The sequence below is a fragment of the Theropithecus gelada genome, chromosome 13 (assembly GCF_003255815.1).
Source record: "Theropithecus gelada isolate Dixy chromosome 13, Tgel_1.0, whole genome shotgun sequence".
NCBI classification, from domain to species: Eukaryota; Metazoa; Chordata; class Mammalia; order Primates; family Cercopithecidae; genus Theropithecus; species Theropithecus gelada.
Window position 1 is genome coordinate 74,407,500 of NC_037681.1, and position 24,105 is coordinate 74,431,604.

At 37.6% G+C, this 24,105-nt stretch overlaps 1 protein-coding gene across 4 annotated transcripts in view; it reads right to left on the reverse strand.

Annotated features, from left to right (window-relative positions):
• ASB3 (ankyrin repeat and SOCS box containing 3) overlaps positions 1–24,105 on the reverse strand; it is a 123,761-nt gene that overhangs the window by 63,798 nt on the left and 35,858 nt on the right. For all 4 annotated transcript variants that reach the window (XM_025405767.1, XM_025405770.1, XM_025405768.1 and 1 more), the window contains one exon: positions 19,563–19,721. In XM_025405767.1, the coding sequence (XP_025261552.1) occupies positions 19,563–19,721 (159 nt within the window). The remainder of the gene's footprint in view (positions 1–19,562; positions 19,722–24,105) is intronic.

The following is a 24,105-nucleotide window of genomic DNA, read 5'->3' on the forward strand; positions in this document are numbered from 1 at the left end:
GGTGTGGTGGCTCACACCTGTAATCCCAGCACTTTGGGAGGCCAAGGTGGGTGGATCACGAGGTCAGGAGATCAAGACCATCCTGGCTAACACCGTGAAAACCCGTCTCTACTAAAAATACAAAAAATTAGCCGGGTGTGGTGGCAAGCACCTGTATTCCTAGCTACTCGGGAGGCTAAGGCAGGAGAATTTTTTGAACCTGGGAGGTGGAAGTTGCAGTGAGCCGAGATTGCGGCAGTGTACTCCAGCCTGGGTAACAGAGCAAGACTCCATCTCAAAAACAAAAACAAAAACAAAAACAAATACTCTTACTCTGAAGGGTTTCAGAAATGTAACCAATGGCTGTGATAGTACCACTGAGGTAGGAATCTAACATAACTAAGTTAATATTCAAAAGCATTTACCATAGAGAAAACAGTTTTTCAAGCTAAGCAATTTCTGTATAAACGATCTAAAGTCAATCTAATTTGGGGTGGCTTGCAGGTACCCCATAAATATATATACTGACCTTACCCACAACAGTTTTTTGGGCTTTTTGGGGGGGTTTTTTTGGCTTTTTTTTGGGATGGAGTCTCGCTCTGTCGCCCAGGCCGGAGTGCAATGGTGCAATCTCAGTTCACTGCAACCTCTGCCTCCCAGGTTCAAGCAATTCTCCCACCTCAGCCTCCTGAGTAGCTGGGATTATAGACACCCGCCATCATGCTTGGCTAATTTTTGGTATTTTTGTAGAGATGGTGTCTCACCATGTTAGCCAGGGTGGTCTTGAACTCCTGACCTCAGGTGATCCACCTGCCTCGGCCTCCCAAAATGCTGGGATTACAAGCGTGAGCCATCACACTCGGCCCCCACAACAGTTTGTTTTGTTTTATTTTGAGACAGAGTCTCACTCTGTCACCTAGGCTAGAATGCAGTGGTGCAATCTTGACTTACTGCAACCTCCCCGTCCCAGGTTTCACGTGATTCTCCTGCCTCAGCCTCCCGAGTAGCTGGGATTACAGGCATGCACCACCATGTCTGGCTAATTTTGGTATTTTTAGTAGATACAAGGTTTCACCATGTTGGCCAAGTTGGTCTCGAACTCCTGGCCTCACGTGATCCACCTGCCTCAGCCTCCCAAAGTGCTGGGATTATAGGCATGAGCCACCACACCCAGCCCCACAACAGTTTTTTAAAAATAACTGAAAATTTCAAAAAAAGAAAAATAAAGAAATTACAAATGAAATTACCATATAAAAAAATAAAGTCTGAAAGTAACAGTAATAATTTCGGGTGGAGGTCACAAAAGGAAAAAAATCTGTTTCATATCAAATTCATACATCATTATCAGTGATTGTTAGCAAAAATCATTCTATAGCCAGTCCATGACTTGAAGATTATCAGGTTGTCAGCAGTGATATATGAAGGAGAGTGAAGATAAGTTTGTTTTCCTGGAGTTAGGCTGACCTTATAAAAATTCAAGTCAAAAAAATGTGTATTGATTATTAAATACAATATAGATACAGGAAATTTATTTTTATTTTTATTTTTTTTGAGATGCACTTTCGCTCTGTCGCCCAGGCTGGAGTGCAGTGGCCCAATCTCGGCTCACTGCACGCTCCGCCTCCTGGGTTCACGCCATTCTCCTGCCTCAGCCTCCCAAGCAGCTGGGACTATAAGCGTCCGCCACCATGCCCAGCTGATTTTTTGTTTTTGTTTTTGTTTTTGCATTTTTAGTAGAGATGGCGTTTCACCGTGTTAGCCAGGATGCTCTTGATCTCCTGATCTCATGACCCGCCCACCTCAGCCTCCCAAAGTGCTGGGATTATAGGCATGAGCCACCACACCCAGCCAAAATTTTCATTTTTTTAACCTCATGATGCAATAGTATGTTTTCACTTTTAATATCATAAATACATTAAGAAATCTGATATCTGCAACTATTAAAAACATTTCCCAACGACAAAAGTAAAACCTACACATGAGCAGAAAAATACTATTTTCACAGCCCTTGTTAATTATTTCAAAATAAAGCAAATTTAATAGTTATCAGTTGAGAAATCGTGGTTTAGAAAAGTGTATTTAGAGCTCAGATTTACTACCAAAGCCTCCGCTTTGGAAAAGGAGCATTCACTTTGTCTATTAAAATGGAATTATCAAATTGGATGGGCTGAATGGTTTGCTTCCAAAAAGGTGGTCATTACTTTACACATATATACATACACACACAGACATACTTTCTCAAGCCTACTGAGAAAACCAAATATAAGAGCATGTTTGGAAACTACCTAGCAAATAAAACAGACTTTGCAATCTTTTCTAAGAACAGAGTCAACCACTCAAGTATCTATAAACATTGAGTACCTGTGAATTCCATGGAGATAGTGGGAATACAGATGAAAGGGGAAGGATAGAGAAGGATATCAAAGTATAAAGAGTGCTTCTGCCTTGAGAGCTATCTAGATGTAGAGAAAAATGATACATGTCAGCAACAGCAAATTAACCCTACCCAATTGAAACAATGATGCTAACAGAAATGAACTACACAATGATATTTTACATTATATTCTGTGTAGAAACTTGATTTACTTATTACTTTTTCCATATCTCATAAGAAGAAGCAGGCTTCCACCTTTTCAGAGTTTCATCTGTGTCCTTTCCCTCGATCCCATACCGTCTCCACTTTTTTTTTTTTTTTTTTTTTTTTTAAGATGGATTCTCATTCTGTCACCCAAGCTAGAGTGCAGTGGCACTATTTCGGCTCATAGCAACCTCTGTCCCCCGGGTACGAGCGATTCTCCTGCCTCAGCCTCCCAAGTAGCTGGGACTACCGGCATGTGCCACCAAGCCCAGCTAATTTTTGTATTTTTAGTAGAGATGGGGTTTCTCCATTTTGGCCAGGCTGGTCTTGAACTCCTGACCTCATATAATCTGCCCGCCTTGGCCTCCCACCTTCTCCACTGCTGAGACCAGCTCAATCGGGGAGACCCTAACCCAGCAGCGCTAGAGGAATTAAAGACACACACACAGAAATATAGAGGTGTGGAGTGGGAAATCAGGGGTCTCACAGCCTTCAGAGCTGAGAGCCTTGAACAGAGATTTACTCATGTATTTATTAACAGCAAGCCAGTGATAAGCATTGTTTCTATAGATTATAGATTAACTAAAAGTATTCCTTATGGGAAACAAAGGGATGGGTGGAAATAAAGGGCTGGGTTGGGCTAGTTATCCTTAACTAGCAGGAGTATGTCCTTAACTAGCAGGAGTATGTCCTTAAGGCACAGAGGTTTAAGAACGCCTTTAAGCGGTTTTCCACTCCAGGTGGGCCAGGTGTCCCCTGCCCTCACTGAAGTAAACCCATACAACCTTCCAGCGTGGGCATTAGGGCCATCACAAACATGTCACAGTGCTGCAGAGATTTTGTTTATGGCCAGTTTGGGGGCCAGTTTATGGCCAGATTTTGGGGGGCCTGCTCCCAACACTCCACTTTGGAGTTTGCTCCTCATATTGTCTCTTCTCCAATTTTCTCTCATTATTCCATCTCTGTTGGGCTCTACTGTTCAACCTGCAAACTAATTTAGGTTTTTCTTTCCCTAAAAATAAAACAAACAAACAAAATATCTTCCAATCTACCGTTTTCTCTCACTTTCTGTTTTTACCACTAAACTTCCCCCAAAGACTACTCTTAATGAGTCTACATTCAATGATCACATTTTCCCACCAATCACTCATTCATTCATTCAACAAATTCTACTTAGTGTCTACTATGTACCAGGTAATATTCCAGGTACTAGAGACACAGAAGTGAATAAGAGACAAAAATACCTGCCTCCATGGACCTTTTAATCACTTAATCGATAACTATCATGTAAATTCTACTGCCATAATTCATGTGAAGCTCTTCCCAAGAAAATAATCATTAAATTCAATGATTTGAATCAGCCTTGAACCTCCTATTCAGTTCCTACTGTCTCTGGCATTAAATTCCCCATATTTTTCTAATATAAACTTTTTTCTCCATGTTAACAGCACTGTTGTAGTGTTACAACTTTCTGTAACAACTCATTCTTCTTGGTTTACTTTTTCTATCCTGCTAGTCCAGAAATGTGATGACTCACCAGGATTCTGTCTTCAAACTCTATTTTTTTTCCTTTACTTTGTACATGTTCTTTTTTTTTTTTTTTTTTTTTTTGAGATGGAGTCTTGTTCTGTTGCCTAGGCTGGAGTGCAGTGGTGTGATCTCGGCTCACTGCAACCTCCACCTCCCAGGTTCAAGCAATTCTCCTGCCTCAGCCTCCCTAGTTGCTGGTACAGATAAATTTTGTACTTTTAGTAGAAATGGGGTTTCACCATGTTAGCCAGGCTGGTCTCGAACTCCTGACCTCAACTGATCAGCCCGCCTCGGCCTACCAAAGTGCTGGGATTACAGATGTGAGCCACCATGCCCGGCCTATGCATGTTCTCTATTAGTGAATTTGTTCAATTCTGAAACGTCACGGAGCAAATTCATCTCCAGGTGAATGACTGCTCCTAACTGAACTTTCCGTCATGGTCCAGAACCAAATTTCCAAGTATCTGCCAAATATTTCCATCCAGACATTCTATCAGCCCCTTAAAATCGACGCGCTTAATGCAGAACTGGAGGCATAAATTTAATAAAACATGCAAAACCTCTATACTGAAAACTACAAAATACTACTGAGAAAAGCAAAGATCTAAAAAAAAAAAAAAAGTAGAATACACCATGTTCATGGATATAATGATTCACTATTATAAAAATATCAATTCTCCCCAAATCAATCTAAAGATTCAATGTGAGCCCAATCAAAACACCCAAAGGTGCTACGGGTATTGTCTTAATAGTTGGAAAAAAAAAACCCAAAAACTGATTCATATAGATGGGAATGTAAAGAGCCAAATTAAGCCAAAACAATTATGTAGAATAAAGCAAGAGGACTCATACACCCAGATATCAAAACTAATAAAGCTGGAATAATTAAGGTAGCATGGTATTGGTACAGGATAAAGAGACTAATAAAACTGAAACTGCAAAAACAGATACCCCCAACAAATGGTCACTTTTATGACAAAGGTGACAATGGTTTGGGGTCCACTGAATATCCATACAGGGAAAAAAATACCTTGATCCCTGTCCCACACAATACACAATAATCAATTTCATATGGATTGGGAATTAAATTCCAGATTGGATCTGGGAACAACAAAGCTTCTAGGAAAAAAAAAAAAGCAGAAAGGAAAAATCTATAAACTGACCTTGGAATAGAAAAATAATTTTTAATCTTTATATTAAAAGCAATAAACATAAAGGTAAATAGTGATAAATTGGACCACGTTAAAATTAAGAACTCCTTAAATCAATAAAAAGATAAATTATTTTTAAAACATGGGAAAATAATTAGAGGTAAAACACTACTGAGGGGCCATGGAACTCCTAAGACTTCTGGCTGAGTCAGAGTGATGAGACCATACTGTTCCAAAAGAATGGAGATCAATCCTAGGTACTTGTGAGAGGAAGGGGAAGGATGTCTCCACGCTTTTGTGTACGTATGAAATTGTCCATGACGTTTTAAAAAAGGAAAGAAAAAAAAAAGACTGCCACAAATTCAGAAGGGAATTCCAAATGAAAATTTCAAAAACACTTTGAGTATCTAAAATATTCCTAATGTGCATATAGTATACCCTGAATTTTTTAAAACACATCAGAATAAAAATCAAACTGAACACTGTCCTATTCACTCAGTAATATTAAAGTCACATTTTGTATATTAATTGAAAAATGACTTAAAACCTAAAGAAACAGGGAGAGAAAGAAGAGACAAGAAATAGATAAATCCACGGCAGAATAATAACACAGTAATTAGGACAGAAACAACCTTCACATACTTTACACCTCTTATGGTATTTATTACAGCCTATCTTGAATTCTGGTTATTATAATATCCTCAATTAAATTGTAAGCCCATGATATCAGGAACTAAGTCTGATAGTGTAGAAGCCTGATAATCACCTAATCAATGGAGGATAATGAGAAAAATTCAATTGTGACTTTTACTATCCTATTGATAAGCAAAACCGGTTGGCTAAGCTGGTGTTTCTTTGCTCCTTCACCTTTTTATGTGAGACCTATCTAGGACCACATGTTAGGGTAAAGGAGATAAATATTTCAAAAATAAAACAGGACTATTGTTCGGTTAAGGATGTATGAAGAACTGCACTCATTCTGCTACTATCCAGAACTGCTCTTGAATATAGAAGACACAAGCTTCATTTAGCTGTTTAAATTTAAATCTGAATTAATTAAAATGGAATAAAAATAAAATGTGAGTCCTTCAATCAAACCAGACAAACTTCAAGTGCTCAAGAGCCCCATGTGGCTAGTGACTATCATAAGGGACAATGTAGATATAGGACAAGTCCAAGTTCTATTGGGTAGCACTGGTCTAGAGATTAGAACTGAATTGAATTGAAATTTAACCTAGAATACTAGGCATACCTGTCTTCAAGATACATGTTTAGCATTGGAAACAGACAGCCAGTCAATCAATTGCAGGTCTTGGAGTAAGTGTCAAAGAGAGAAAGAAAATGTGTAATTCTAGAAGCTAGAAAAGCGCTGTGGGTTCCTGGAAAGAAAAAGAAAGCAGAATCATAGTATCTGGTATTAAAATGGTATCAATAGGGACCAGAGACCAAGGAAAAAGATTAAGGATGAAATAAAAGACCCCACTTTGGAAGGCAGAGCTCCAAGTGTCTGAAGTACACAGAGAGATGAGAGAAAGACTTTCCCTTCTTCGATGCAAACAGGTAAGACTCCAAGTGAGACAGTAGACGAGAAAAGCCAGAACCTCTGAGGGTAGGAACACTGCTTTTCCCACAACAGATCACATAATATAGTATGGAAGAAATCTCTAATTTTAAAAGCTTAAGAAAGCAAGAATGGCATGAGAACATTTCCGGCAATAATTTCTAGGCAGACATTTTCTGGTTTTGAAAAAACACCTTTTTCTATTTCCTAAATTAGAGGAAAAATGAAGCAATCTGGGAAAACATATCTTAGGTAACCAAATATTTTTGAAAACAAGAAATTGAGAAACTAGAAGCAGCCTTTGACCCACACAAAACTTTTGACCAAAATCAATTCAGTTGTGTCACGTAACATATTGAATACAGTTAAAAGCAAAGCCTCGTGAGAAGATTTCATGAAGGCAAGAACTCAAAACGGGATTCTCATCTACGAGAAATATGGTAGACCTATACACACATGTAAGTACTAAATCTAACTAGAAATAGTAAACAATCATCATTGTTTAATACAGCATTCATTAAAGAATAATTTTTAAGGGGCTTTTTAAAAATGTAATTATATTACTGAATGCTCTTTTAGAAAAATGCTTAATATGACTGTTGAGTTCTACGGAATTACTATAACAATTCTGTACAAATTACAATTATAAACACAATTCTGTACCAAATGAAAATTACAGTGAGTTGAGTTTTATATCTATTAGTTAGAAAATATACTCTTCCATATTTTTGTTTGTTTTGTTTTGTTCTCAAGATAGGGTCTTGCTCTGTCGCCCACGATGGAGGAGAGTGACACATTGACGGCTCACTGCAGCCTCAACTTCCTGGGCTCAAGCGATGCTCCCACCTCAAACTCGTGAGTAGCTGGGATTACAGGCATGCACCACCCACATGCCTAATTTTCCATTTTTTGTACAGACAAGGTGTTGCTATGTTGCCTAGGCTGGTCTTGAACTCATGGGATCAAGTGATCCTCCCCCCTCAACCTCCCAAAATGTTGAGATTATAGGCATAAGCCATCACACCCAGCCTAGTCTTTCATTTTGAGGCTCAGATTTTGACAACAATTCTAAAAAATAACATGGTCAGTAAGTCTGTAACGAACAGTTTAACCACGGGCTGTTCATCTCCTCCAGTTATAGCAGCAGGCTGGCTGGCTCTGCAGAGATCATCTATATATTCAATTTTACATTTGAATTATATATGAATTTTTAATTGTATCTCTACTTTTTTGAGTTCTACATGTACTCTGCTCTCTATTATACATTTCATTTTTCTATACAATTGAACAGTAAAATGATTTTTTCATTGTATACCTAGTTTATGTAAAACTTTTTTCCCCACCTCTTTTATGAAGCAAAAAAGAACATTCATAGGAACATTTATCTCCTGCAGTATTTCTCTGGTCCTGTGTTCATACTGACATCTGGTGGCACTAGAAAAGAAACTCCATTGCTATGACAGATTTCTTTTTTCCAGTGTTGTCCATTTATTCTGGTATCCTCAAGTTTATGTTTTTCCAGCACTTTATGCATACCCAAGACAGCAGAACAATTAAAGTACCATCCCAACTCCAGTTGATGATATATGTTAATTGCATCCCTTCACTCTGGCAATGTGAACGGCAAAGATGTAGAATCTTCCACTATTGCAAGAATGTTACTAGCAAAGTAGGACTATCCACTTATTTATTTCATAACTAAAGTTCATGATCAGAATGGTTATAAAATGAGGCTTTCCCATCAAGTACAGAAACATAATTTCTTTTTTTTTTTTTTTTTTTTTTTTGAGAAGGAGTCTTACTTTGTCGCCCAGGCTGGAGTGCGGTGGCGCAATCTCGGCTCACTGCAAGCTCCGCCTCCCGGGTTCACGCCATTCTCCTGCCTCAGCCTCCCAGTAGCTGGGACTACAGGCGCCCGCTACCACGCTCGGCTAATTTTTTGTATTTTTAGTAGAGACGGGGTTTCACCGTGTTAGCCAGGATGGTCTCAATCTCCTGACCTCGTGATCCACCCACCTCGGCCTCCCAAAGTGCTGGGATTACAGGCGTGAGCCACCGCGCCCGGCCCAGAAACATAATTTCGAACCACTCTCTAAGGAATCAGATAGATTCCTACAATGTCTTGGCCATGAATCTTTAGTCTGAAATGTAGTATTTTATTGATATATAGAATTTTTTAAAAATTATAATAAAAAGTTACATTTCTGTTTTATAAATTTCTTCACGTCTGCCCAGTGGCTAACAATCTTAAAGATGCATACTGATGGGAAAAACCATGACCTTCTGGGCAAAACTCATTATGTTAGGGATATAACAAAAACGTTGTGGCGAATATCCCAATCCAATTATCCATGTTATCACTGACATTTCTCATGGTTTCTAACAGACAGGGAGAAGTCTAATGGCCAATTAGACATCAGAAACCACATCCAGAAAAATATATCTTTCGATCAAATGAAAGTATTAAAAGACAAAAAGCTAAAATTCCACTATCCTATTATATATTGATTATTTTTCCGTAAGTCTCCTCAGCAACAGAGTCAAGAAACATTTGATTTAGATAACACATCCCTAAACTTACACCTTCTTCTAGGGCTATAACATTGTAATTCTACTACTTTCAGAAATTATTCAACTTTTTGAAGCATTCATACAGCAGTATTCTCCTTACTAGATCCACCCTGTAAGAATGACCCATACTAAGTCTTAAAGAAACAAAATATTCTGGGAGTTCCCTATCAAAAAACTATTTGTATGGATAGTTTGTCCATACACTTTGTCCATACACTTTGTAATCCCAAAGACTCTATTTATGTAGGAACAACATTTCCATTTTAGCCATACTAAATCAATGATAATCATATATCATTAGTTGGCTAATGGCATTAGTAATCACAAAGAATGAAGAGACAATTGTGTTAACCATGTAACAATCCAGGTTGATAGCCACAAAGGCATGGCATGCTATACAGCAGGGCTACTCAACATTGTAACAAACTGGCTGTCAATGTGCAAACTGTTATATTAGTCCTCAACAAGGTAAGACATTTTGAACAGAATGTAAACAACTATGTCTCAAAGAATACTTTAACTGACATTTTCCTTGAGACAGGACTTCCTTCATGAAGAAACCAGTATGTTGATTTATACAATGGCTCAAGCTTCTTATATAAATTGACTGACATTTTGAGCGACACTGCTCTATGGTACACCTAACTAGAACACAGATTGTATTGTATGGACTGGGGTTGGGGGAGATTTTGTCTAGTCTATTCATTTCTACCATATACTAGAATATCAAATTATTACAAAAATACTGAAATCAAGAATTTTTGTTTTACTTTAAAAATGAATACAGACTTCCAATTTTAATATTGTAGCACAATATAGGCATTTCCCTTTACTTTTCTTAGAAATCATCCAAGAACAATTAATCCAAAATCAGCAAGAAAAGTAAAATAAAAACACACTCTCCATTTTTAGTAAAACTATAATTCTAGTTTTAGATTTTTGAACTCCAGATCAAAATTTGTAAAAGGGGCTCCAAAAGAATGAAGATCAATCCTGGGTACTTGTGTGAGAAAGAGGACAGATGTGTCAGCTGCACATCTTAGAAAAAGCTAGCAAAGAACACTTCTCAAAGGTCAGAGGCTCCCTCTGAGGAACAAAACTAAGTACCAGGAAAAAAATGCACAGGCTAGCAGCAGGAACTTCTCTGGGGCAGTTGAAATGGGAAAATCAGAGGGATTGGATCCAAACAAAGAATCACAAAAAGGGGTCTATATCTGCTATCACAAATGGGAAACTGCATTGCGAAAATCCCACAGCTGCCAAACCCCACTGGCTAGTGAAAGATACTAGCTAAATGAATTCATGTCCAAAAATCCTGAGTCTAAAGGAATTTAGACACATTAATATGGAATGTGCCTCTACCTCCTCCCTATTATACACCTCCTGAAAGCAGCTAATTGAGCAAAAACTCACATATTCCCAAGACGATTTATCACGAAGGTACCAGCACAAATCCATACAAAGATACAAGAATAAAGGAAGACAAGTTACAGGAAAACAATTAATAGACCAACAACAAAACAAAGCAAAAACCTCTCATCAGAAAAATATTACCACAAACCAAATGAAAATTGTAGCTAAATCTACAGCTGTAAATGTTTAAAAAGAAGTTAAGGAAGCAATTGTCTCTGTGAAAAGAGCACAACACTGAAATACAAGTGCTCACTAAAAAATGGCTGACAGGAAAAGATATAATTTAATGAATTCAGAAAATACCTGGGAAAAACAAAAACAATCATAAAAAATCCAACTGAAATTGAAATAGGAAGAAACACCAGAGAGAATAGACATTTCTGAATAGGAACATAGAGGCTTTAAAAAAAAAAACCAGGAAAAGTAAAACAAAAACACAGAGAAAGAAAAATAGAGAAAAAACAATAGACATTGAAAACAGATAAGATACCAACATGTAAATACACTGGCCCAAGAACACCACCATAATAACAGAACAAATACTTAAAGGTATAATTCCAGAAAGATTAACTAAAATTTAAAATATCCAAGTCTACATACTGAAAAGGCACACACTGTGTGAGAGAAAGCTGATAAGGAACAGACATGGAAAAGTATTGTCACAAAAAGAGAATAAAATTAGGCTAGCTTCAGACTTCAACTCTAGAACAGAATGGATCATCATTTTTAAAGTTCTCAAGGAAAGAAATGTAATTCAAGGATTTTGTACCTGATCAAACTGTTGTTCAAGTTTGAATCATTATTGAATTGAATCATTATTCAATTAAAATGATTCAATTTTTTTACCTTTTTTTTTTTTTTTGGTAGAGATGGGATAGTCTCGCTTTGTTGCCCAGGCTGGTCTCAAACTCCTGGCCTCAAGTGAGCCTCTCACCTCAGCCTCCCAAAGTGCTGGGAATACACGCATGAGCAACAGTGCCCAGTCAAATTATTCAATTCTGAACATGTAAAACCTCAGGGAATAGTATTGCCATAGGTCCTGTTAGAGGACTGTGTTAAAGAAATAATTTAGCTAACCAAACAAGGCTGGAAAAAACATGACAAAATAACTGGTGATAAACTTCTAAGCTATTTAACTGTAGAACTAAGAATAAAATTAAATCATGGATTTAGGATGCCAAAACAAAATGCAAAATGTTGTTCCCACTAACAATGCAAATATAACTGACAAAAGTTGGAAAAGTCGGGGGAGAAAGAGAGTTATGTAAGAACAATATAAGGATACTGATTTCCTCATCTTTAAAAGCTGGAGGTTTAAATCTATTAATCAAATGTGACTAATAAAGTAACACATTATATAAATATATTTAATTATATGAAGGTAAAACCAGAAAGATAATAAATATCCTAGTTTCATAATTGCTTACATTAAGGAATTAAAAGCCAGGTGCAGTGGCTCACTCCTGTAATCCCAGTTCTTTGGAAGGCCAAGGCAGGCGGATCACTTCAGGTCAGGATTTTGAGACCAGCCTGGCCAACACAGTGAAACCTCATCTCCACTAAATACACAAAAATTAGTCTGCCATGGTGGCAGGCACCTGTAAGCTCAGCTACTCAGTGGGCTGAGACACAAGAATCACTTGAATCCTGAAGGTGGAAGTTGCAATGGGTGGAGATCGCACCACTGCACTCCAGCCTGGGTGACAGAGTGAGACTCTCTCTGTCTCAAAAAAAACAGTAATTAAAAGACATTGTGGCCGGGCGCGGTGGCTCACGCCTGTAATCCCAGCACTTTGGGAGGCTGAGGCAGGCGGATCACGAGGTCAGGAGATCAAGACCATCCTGGCTAACACGGTGAAACCCCATCTCTACTAAAAATACAAAAAAAAAATTAGCCGGATGTGGTGGCAGGCATCTGTAGTCCCAGCTACTCGGGAGGCTGAGGCAGGAGAATGGCCTGAACCCAGGAGGCAGAGCTTGCAGTGAGCCGAGATCGTGACACTGCACTCCAGCCTGGGCGACACAGCGAGACTCCGTCTCAAAAAAAAAAAGACATTGTGTTAAAACATAGAAAGAAATATAAAATATAAAGTTGTATCAAGAACCATAAAACTAAGAAGACAAACAAAAGTAAAACCAGAACATGAAATTAACACTTTTTAAATGTAACTTTTAGTAAACTCCATACTTTTAATCTAAGAAAACTCAAACTCGTATTTTAAAAAACATGTCCTCAAGTAAAAATGCTTACATGACAATCCCTGAGGAAGATGATTAATCTTTTAGTTGAAAAATCTAAAAACAAAACTCCAAAGCAAAGTTTACTTAACATAATATAAAGAGATATGAATGTGAAACCTCAAAATTCTTAGCACATCAAAAAATAGCCTTATGAATGATCACTTATCCATGAAGACACTAATGAAAAGTGAATCACATGGTGGTTTGTTCAATTTTGGAATATGTCAGCAGAGTCAGAGTTTAAGGATATGCTATGTGAGCTGAAGTATGACACATTTTACAGTGAAATATTGAAATAGGCAGTCTCACCCAACACTATAAAACATTCGGTTCTTATTAAATATTATAGCTATGTTTAATATTGAAGGTTACACAGAATAAGCAAACTCAGAAGAACAAAAACTGAAAAACAATCCATCAAAAGCCAAAAGCGCACACCATGCAGTTCCCATGGAGTGTTCTGTGAAATCACACTGGTTTAGATTTCAGCTTCCAATTTACCAATGTTTTCTACATATAACAAAATAAAAAGGAAATCTATTTCCTAAATACTAGCTGGATTTTTCATTTAGAATTTATTATAGCTATCAATAAGAATATTTTATTTCCAAAGCAGTTTTACCTACCCTTAGAATATTTATTATGTGATATGGAGCAAGGGGAAGGGAAAGAGAGCAGGGCAAGGACGAGGCAAGGGTACAGAAAAGAAATAAGGCAGCAAGACTGCTTGTTAAAAAACTCTAACCTGTGTGCTAGCAAAAAGATGTTCTGGAAGGACAATATTCATGTAGAAAGATGAGATGTTCCCTGCATTTCCCCTTTCTCATGAGGTTTTCTCATTTTGATTCCTACTGCCATCAAGTTGAAGAGTTCCCTTTTAAAGCTCATCTTTATTAAAATGTTGGTGAGTTCTGTGAAGGGAAGATATTCCCATTACGAACAGTGGAGTAGTTGATTTTCTAGAGTCCCTCCATTTAGCTTTACATTCAATCATAATCAGATCCAACACACTTCTCATGTCAACAACTTTTCCGGTCACCTGGGAGATTTCCATAGTTCTACATTCACTTTCTACCCTTCGATCCCCTGGGTTTATATTCTACAGCCTCCAGCAATAGGCTGGTGGTAACTGGGCCATCAGGACAGGTCCTACAACATGTAATAGAGTATGCCTTCCCTTGAGGGAGAGAAACAAAATACCTCAAACAATATATTCCAATGTTCAGTTTTGGAAGATAATTCTACAGATGGGAAAGGAACCTTTCTTTCTCACTTTAAGTCCAACTGGTCCAGCTACTCTTCCTCATCTAGAAATTATCTGTAGTTTGATACAAACCTTGAAGTATTTTGGATTTTAATTTAAAAACTTTTCCATTATAGACTGAAGCATGAATCACTATACGGTTATTTAAAAGACAGACAGATTGTCCAAGTGCAGTGGCTCAGGCCTGTAATCCTAGCACTTTGGGAAGCTAAGGGAGGAGGATCGCTTGAAGACCAGCCTGGGAAACACAGCAAGACCCCAACTCTACAAAAATTAAACATTAAAAAGAAATTAGCTGGGTGTGGTGGCGTGTGCTTGTGGTCCCAGCTACTCAGGAGGCTGAGGCAGGAGGATAGCTTAAGCCCAATAGTTTGAGGATGTAGTGAGCTATGACTCTGCCACTGCACTCCAGCCTGGGCAAAAGAGCAAGACCCCACGTTGAAAAATAAAAAAATGTAAAGGTGACCAAGGCAGAGTGCTAAAATTTGTCCTATGATTCATGAGGCAGAGAAGACACTGAAGCCCGTATTATCTCACAGAAGAGTCATATGTCTATTCCTTTTTTTTCCACACACAACACAGATGTAGACATGTCCATTCTTCCACACTATATTTATTTATTTATTTTTTGAGACAGAGTTTCACTCTTGTTGCCCAAGCTGGAGTGCAATGGTGCGATCTTGGCTCACTGCAACATCTGCCTCAGCCTCCCGAGTAGCTGAGATTACAGGTATGTGCCACCACACCCAGCTAATTTTTTGTATTTTTAGTAGAAACAGAATTTCACCATGTTAGCCAGCCTGGTCTTGAACTCTTGACCTGAGGTGATCCACCCACCTCAGCCTCACAAAGTCCTGAGATTACAGGCGTAAGCCACCACACCTGGCCCTTTCACATTACGTTTTCACAAACACTAATGCTCTACTTTCCTTTTTTAAAATACTATATTGGCCGGGCACAGTATTTTGTATTAGTCAATACAAAATATTTATTTATTAGTCAATACAAATTTACCATTTACAAAATGGTAAATTCACTGCCAAAGAAACAAAATAAATCCTACTACTAAAAACAAGCAATTTAAAGTTATTTACTGGTTTGAATTATTTCCCATCTCTTGCTTCATTAACATAAAAAGTTCCAGTTAACTATATGTTAAAATATAAACCCCTAAACACTCTGCATCTCTAATTTTCTCCAAATACTAATAAAAGTAGATACAATACTGAATTTCATAAATGGGACTCTAATAATAATAATTTGAAACTGTAAACTATGTGGCCAGAATAGCATTTCTCAAATAGTCCCATGGAATATCAATGTTCCTTGAGGTATTCCTAAATGCTCCATAAAGAAAAAGAATACAGCAGGGCCAGTGGCTCACGCCTGTAATCCCAGCACTTCAGAAGGCCGAGGCAGGCAGATCGCCTGAGATCAGGAGTTCAAGATTAGCCTTGCCAACATGGTGAAACCCCATCTCTACTAAAAATACAAAAATTAGCCGGGCGTGGTGGCAGGGGCCTGTAATCCCAGCTACTTGGGAGGCTGAGGCAGGAGAATCACTTGAACCCGGGAGGCAGAGGTTGCGTGAGCCGAGATTACACCATTGCACTCCAGCCTGGATAACAAGAGCGAAAGAATAGTACGGTCAAATACATTTCAAAGCTTTGCGTTAAACAAATGTTTAATGAGAGGTCTTCTCAGAAACCTTCATTCTTTTATTTAACAAATAATTTACTGAACACCTACCATATACCAGGCACTAAACTGAGTTTGGGAGTTAAAACAGTGAACAACATGAATAAAATCTCTGCCTTCATGGAACATTCTTTCTAGTAAAGGAGGAAGTAAATAAACAATAATTAACCGGAGTCAGTGATGAAGACACTAAAAGAGAATGCATAAAGAGATTAGTGGATACTTCAGACTGGGTGGGCACAATAAGTTACATGTGTAATGTCTTCATGTTTTTCTACGCTGGAGGATATAGCACATAGTGTTTCGCAAATGTATGTGATTAGGAAACCTTTTGTCAATAAACATGTTTTTAATAGTTCATTGAATCAGTTTTCTAGCCAAAACACAGACAACAGCAAGATCAAGATTCCAGGATAGCTCTTCTCTTCCTAAATCCAGTCTTTCTAAAGTTTCCTCACCTGTAAAAGTGGGAATAATATTACGTGTCTCAGAATCATACTGAAGATCCAATTATCTACTTCATGTAAAACACCCACACAAGGCTTAGTATATACTCTGCTCAATAAATGTTATTGTTACTGTTAATACAGCACTCTGCACGTGAAGTCTTCTGTCATTCAAGGGTGACTAATTATTCTCCCTTTTAATATCTCAAACTTGTAAAATCACTTTTTTTACTCCTCTACATAGAAGATTTCTTGAGGAAAGCAACTAGAATACAGACTGCATATAGCTGAGCCTCAATAAATGCTTCCTCTGTAGTTGTACAGAATATCCTTAACTTTCCATAAGTCTGAAATTATTTCAAAACAAAATGTCTAAATACAAAAGTAACAAGGAAAAAAGGACAGATGGAAAATAATCATATGAATAGATGCTCAACATCATCAGCAATTAGGAAAATGCAAATAAAAACCACAGTGAGATACTAGATATCGGGATAACCTGCTCCCGATGTTTAACGTGGGTTCTTTTCCATTTCTCAGGTGTCTCGGCTGGGCTGAGAAATAAAGGGAAAGAGCACAAGAGAGAGAAATTTAAAGCTGAGTGTCGGGGGGAGACATCACATGTCGGCAGGATCCGTGATGTTCCCCGAGCCATAAAATCAGCAAGTTTTCATTAGCGATTTTCAAAAGGGGAGGGAGTGCACAAACAGGGTGTGGGTCACAGAGATCACATATTTCACAAGATAATACAATATCACAAAGCAAATGGAGGCAGGGTGAGATCACAGGACCACCAGATGAGAAGAAATTAAAATTGCTAATGAAATTTCCGGCACGCATTGTCATTGATAACATCTTATCAGGAAACAGTGTTTGAGAGCAGGTAACCTGTCTGATCACAATTTATTAGGTGGGAATTTTCCCATTCTAGTAAGCCTGGGAGCACTATAGGAGACCAGGGCTTATTTCATCCTATCGGCTTCGACCATAAAAGATGGGACGCCTTAAAAGGAGCCATCTACAAGCCTACCTTAAGGGCGCATTCTCTTTCTCAGGGATGTTCCTTGCTGAGAAAAAGAATTCAGCAATATTTCTCCTATTTGCTTATGAAAGAGGAGGAATATAGCTCTGTTCCGTCCAGCTCGCTGGCGGCCAGTTCAAAGTTACCTCTCTCGTTCCCTGAACATCACGGTTATCCTGTTCTTTTGTTAAGATGCCCAAATTTCATATTGTTCAAATACACATGCTCTACAAACAATTTGTGCAGCTGATACAATCACAGGGTCCTGAGACGACATTCATCCTCCTCAGTTTACAAAGAAGATGACGGGATTAAGAGATTAAAATAAAGACAGGCATAGGAAATCACGAGGATATTCACTGGGGAAGTGATAAGTGTCCATGAAATCTTCACAATTTATGTTCGGAGATTACAGTAAAGACAGGACAGGTGTAAGAAATTATAAAAGTATTAATTTGGGGAACAAATAAATGTCCATGAAATCTTCATAATTTATGTTCTTCTGCCGTGGTTTCAGCCGGTCCCTCCATTCGGGGTCCCTGACTTCCCACAACAACTACTAAACCCCCATTAAAATTACTAAAATATAAGGGAGAAAAAGAAAAAGCTGCCAATAGCAAATGTTGACAAGGATATAGGGCAACTAAAAGTCTCAAACATTACTGAAGGAAATGCAAACCGGTAGAAAAAAACTTCTAACTTGTTTTCCAAAGTTAAACACATATTTACTATATGTCATACCAATCCTAAGTATTAACCCAGAGAAATAAAAACTTATATTGATACAAAACCTGTCTGCAAATGTTTTTAGATTTAGTCATAACCACTGAACACTGAAAACTCAAATATCCAACTGATAAATGGATAGACTGTATTACATCTATTTAATAGAATAGGATTCAGCAACAAAAAGGAATGGATTATTGATACATGCAACAATATGGATGAATCTCAAAAGTATCACGCTAGTTAAAGGAAGCCAGTCTCAAAGGCTATATGGGGTGTGTGTGTGTGTGTGTGTGTATATATATATATATATACATGTTATATGTCTATGACATTCAGCAAAATGCAAACTACAGGGATAGGAACAGATCAGTCGCTGTCAGGGGTGGAGCCAGGGGGAGGGAGGAAAATATTGACTAAAAATTGGCAGCATGATGGAATTTTGAGGAGTGATGGAATGGTTCTATATTTTGATTGTTGTCATTACAGAATTTTATGAATACATCAAAACTCACAGAACTGTTATACCAAAAAAAATGAATTTTACTAAAGTACATAAATTTAAATAATATTTTTAAGTCCACAAGGGAAAAAAGTACTTTCATAGACAACTCATTTTATTCTCAGCCCAATAACAAAGACCAGATAGGTACTATTACTCTCATTCCATACGTGAGGACACTGAAGCATGCAGTAAATAAATAAATATACAAATTACATGTTGCAGGACCAAAACTACAGTCCAGATGCACTGATTCTATTCCAAACACTTCATTGACTCAATTTTCTCATAAACTTTATGGGACACAATGTCCCTGAAGACAAATAGAATCGAATAGAAGAAAGGAGGAAAAGAAGAAAAAAGACAGTTATTGGAAGAAAGCCATTTAGAATTTGGCTGTCATCCTTAAGGAATTAAAAAACAGTCTTTAATGGAAGAGGTGTGAACAGTGATCCATACAGGCAACACATTAACTGGCATTAAAGTATTAGCTGGTGATTTCTTCCATAAAAGCTTCTTAATTTTTTAATGCTAAGAAAAGGCAAAAGCAAACATAAAACATTCACAGGTAACCTTGCAACTATTGCTACAATTTCAGTGATGCCTAGTCTTCAGAACAACACTGAGAACAATGATGGTGCCTACAATTCAAAACAGATTTTGCACCTTTAAATAAACAAAGTCCCAGAAGCTACCACCCAAGAATAGAAAACAAGAGCAAAACCTTTAAAAATATCTTTTCAGTTTCAAAATCAAAGAAGTAGTGGTATAATAGTTGCCAAAAGAACATACTATAATTACAACAGCTGAAGGAAAAATTGAGCTTAGTTTAACAAAAAAATGATGAAAAACTGCAACGGTACCACAAATAGCATACTTACCTAAAAACAATGGTGTCGTTTCTTCTAAAGTAGTTGCATTAGGATCTGCCCCAGCTTCTAAAAGAATCTGTACGATTTTCCAATGTCCTTGACTTGCAGCGAGATGTAAAGCACAGAAACCTTCAAAGGTCTTCATCTTAATGTAGTTTTCAGATGAATCTATGGAAGAATCAAAGCCCATCAACTAGAAGGTATTACTTCTATTTCCTGGTTTTAAAAAGCAAAGATTCCAAGAGGAATTTAATGAACTATTAAAATGTCAGTAATTTATAAATGACAGGTTTCACCATTTAAAACTCTAGAAAAATCAAGAAAAAGTTCTACAGAGATCCCAATGTGGACAGCTCTTTGGTATTCTTAATACACAAATCCTGCCCACTCACTCTTATTTTCTCTTCTCTAATTTTTGGTGAGTAAGGGAAAAGGAGTGGCAGAAATTGAAAGGTAACACAAAAGCAATAATCTGGGGAGGATGCAGCACTAAAGATTTGCTTAAACAGAATTTATCGAAAAATTAATCAATTTTATTTTTTTATTTTTAAATTTCCATAAGGGAAATGGTCTGATCTCTAGCATTACTTCCTTGTACTCAACTAATACCATGAGGCAGTTTTAAATACTCCTTTTCTAACTTAAGACTATGGTCTAATAGTTAATGAAAACTGCAGTTCTAAAAGAATAAAATGCACTCCAACACAACCAAACAGTGATATATAATAAGGAATTTATGAGTTAAAGTTTCTGAAATATACTTGTTATGAAAAAGCCAAGGTTCTGGTAACACTCCAACTGCCCATTATAGAAGGATGGGCTCTAAAGTGAATGGTGAAGACATTTCTGATAGTTGGAATAAACTAAACAGAAAATAAAAAAAAAACTTTTAAAAACATTTTCTTGAAGTATCAGAATTGAAATGAATGCTCCTAACTAGTCATCTATTTCAAGTAATTCTTGTAATTGTAACTCACTGATGAAACAAGTAAATTAAGCCATAATATCACAGTAACAGCTTCTAAGTACATATATTCAAAGAAAATAGTCTCAAACTTTACAGACGCACAACTAAATGGCAAGATAAGGTAGTCATTATTAAAAGGGCATATCACAGAAATAGGGTTTCAGACATTAGTCAGAAGTTGACTCTTATTCAAAGTAGTCTATTGAGATTAGTCAGAGATTAGTCAGACATGACCCTTATTTCATGTATTAACCTGACAGTTTTGTGAATACAAATGACATGAAAACCAAGGAACACAAAGATATATATAGATAATTGACATTGGTAGATTGGCTCCTAACTGGGAAATTTCAATATTATAAAGACACTGATTCTTCCCAAAATAATTAATAAATTTAATACATTTCTAATAAAAACGCCAGTAGAGCTGTTTGCTTGTTTTATACTTGATAAAGTAACTCAAGTTGATAAGGCTAAGGTAGTGACGCAGGATTTTTTGCTCCTTAGTTCAGCTAAAATCCAGGTTCTTATGTCACCACCAGGAAAAATCAGGCATGTGGACACACTGAAAGGTGAGGAGAGTGGAATTTATTAAAAGAAAGCTCTCAGCTAACAAAGGGGGTCCTGCCAACAGGTTCCCATTCCACAGATTGAATACCAGACCACCACACATGAGCTGAAGAGACCAGGCTCCTCCCCTCACATAAGATGAGAATTCCCGGTGGCTTCACCCCATTCTTCCAGTGCACAGGCAGCCCCTTATTCTGAGCCACTCCACATTGATTTATTTCCCTTCTGTGCATGTATTAAGGGACGGAATTTTTCATCCCCATGGGCATGTTTAGGCAAGCTCCCGGTGCACAATGACCTAGGCAGCATTTGGCTGTCTCCTCTATCAGTAGGGCAGGTAAGAGTAACAAAGAATTTAGAAAAACGAACAAGACAAGCATTGAAGCATACCTAGACTTACTATATACTAAACCATGTCTTAAAGTTAGAAAAAGTAAAGTAATGTGCTCCTGGTACAAATGCAGAAAGGAAGGTACCCATCAGGGAAAGGAATCAACAGATGCAATAGGAGACTAAGAAAGATGATCGCTAAAAGGTAGGAGACGTAGACCAGTGTTATATGACAGAGGCCAAGGAACTTTCTCTTATAAAGAAGAGATGTTCTCCTCTACTTACAAAGGAAAAAAAGAGATAAAGTTTAATCCTGGCCATTTAAATAATATGCCTTAGAGCAGAAAGAGTAAACTTTAATGTATGCAACATTTAAAAAAAAAAAAATCAACCAAGAGGTAAAAGGAAGGGGGATCCTAGAATAGAATGCAGACTGTGACAAAAGAATCTAATTGGAATACAAATATATGTCATAACCACACTGAGAGATAGAGAAAAAAGATGCTGGTCTATATAAGTTTGATAAATGATGCTATGACTGAAAACTGTAAGACTAAAGACAAAAAGAACTGCACATAAACACTATAGTCTAGTTGGTAAAGTTGTTTCTAGGAGTAGAGATTAACAATTCTGAAACCATTCTACATGAATACGAAGAACAAACAAATAAATAAACAGATGGCAGATCTGCGAGCCAGGTTTCTTACTGTTGGAGAGGAACGTTACAGTTAAGGAAAGAGGGAAGGCTAGAATGAACCATGTGGTTCTGGATTAGAGTCCAGACATCAGTATGAATTCATGTTTAGCTTAAAATCAATGGCAGTTCAGTAGTAGCAACAAGCACACTGAGTCCTCGGATCTTGCTCCCCGCCCCCCCCTTTTTTTTTGAGATGGAGTTTCACTCTTGTTGCCCAGGATGGAGTGCGGTGGTGTGATCTTGGCTCACTGCAACCTCCACCTCCCGGATTCAAGCGATTCTGCTGCCTCAGCCCCCCGAGTAGCTGGAATTACAGGCGTGCCACCGCAGCCGGGTAATTTTTTGTATTTTTTTCGTAGAGACGTGTTTTTGCCATGTTGGCCAGGCTGGTCTCAAACTCCTGGCCTCAGGTGATCCGCCCAACTCGGCCTCCCAAAGTGCTGGGATTACAGACGTGAGCCACCGTGCCTGACCTCAGATCTTGGTTTTCGATACCATTCTCCCATAAAAGAAACCAGAGCTCTTATGAAAACGGCTGATCCCAGGGCTGAGGTGGGAAACATACAAAGAGTCTGGAGCATACCACAGGTCCAAAAAGTAAAAAGTGCTCAAAAAACAAACAATGGGGGCATGCAAAAGAGACACAGGAGCCACTCTGAAAGGGCATCCTATGACCAAAACAATATGAGCAACAAAATAAATTACTTTGTATTGGATTGTAACCTAAAGTACAGGTATGAAATAAGTAACAATGAGTCCATGCAGATATAAATGACTAAATATATAAATTAATGGGAGAGAAGAGATAAATCTCCGATATAGAAGACTTCCAAATAATTTACGTAAAGACTCCTCCATCAAGGAAGTAGAGTTTAATTCCCACTTCTTGAATGCAAGCCACCTTTAGTGACTTGCATACACACTCATCTTAGGAAAAGGAAATAAAATCTCCTGTGTGATTATGAAATAAAGAAAATAAAAGGCACCTCTCACACAGGTGAGAAATACTGAAGTCAATTTACTACTAATTTGAGATCCTGAAATATTTTACCTATAGAAAAAAAAGTATTAAGCTAACTTTTAAATCACTGGACCAGGAAGGTCACATTTGAAGTTGGATTTAGGCTGCAATTTTGACTCTGACAGAAATAATATGGATTACACTTTGGGCCAATTACTTAAATCTCTCTGAGGCTCAAGTTCCGTAACAGTGAAACAAAGATAAATTAGCTGGACCAACTCTCAATGGGGTTCAATACAATTAGGTATATAGTCTAAATTTTTGTAAAATACAAATGCAGATAGATACGCAATTTAAGTACTGTCAAAGTTGTTACAAATTTAGTAAAGTCTCCAAAGTACCATTTTAAGAAAGTTTTCAGCACCCCCTATAAATTAGTTTTGAAAGTTCCAAAGATAAACTGCTTTCCTTAAACTGATACATGAGCTTTAGCAAAGGGATCTTATCTACCTTGTACTGGACCATCAATCACCACCTTCTCACTCTCTTCCTTTCTCTACAGGGGGGTTTCCTGAAAAAGAAATGGCTCATCCTACTCAGTTTTTAATGCTTTAATCTCTCTTTACCCTAAAAGGAAGGCAAAGTGATTTCTCCTTCTCATCTACTTACTGAAACTTTAAATGGTATGGGTATTAAACACATTCTTAATGGACAAACACAATGAGCACTTCAGGTCTTTCACAACTTGTGAGTTCTTTCCTGGGACTACTTGGAGAAGTAGAGCCACCACAGCTGAACCAACGCCAGCCACTGACGCCTGTGTAGCAATGACAAGAGTTGGCCCAAACACTGCCAATGAAACCACACCCTATGTTTGCTGACACAAAGTGTCTTTTTACTTATGAATAATAAACTTGCCTATTACTTCTTACAAAAGTGGTAGTGATGGGTGGTAGACCGTTATTTTTGTTTTCTGCAGACTCTAACAGGGAAAGTAAAAACACAAGGTTTTCTTTTTTTTTTCTTT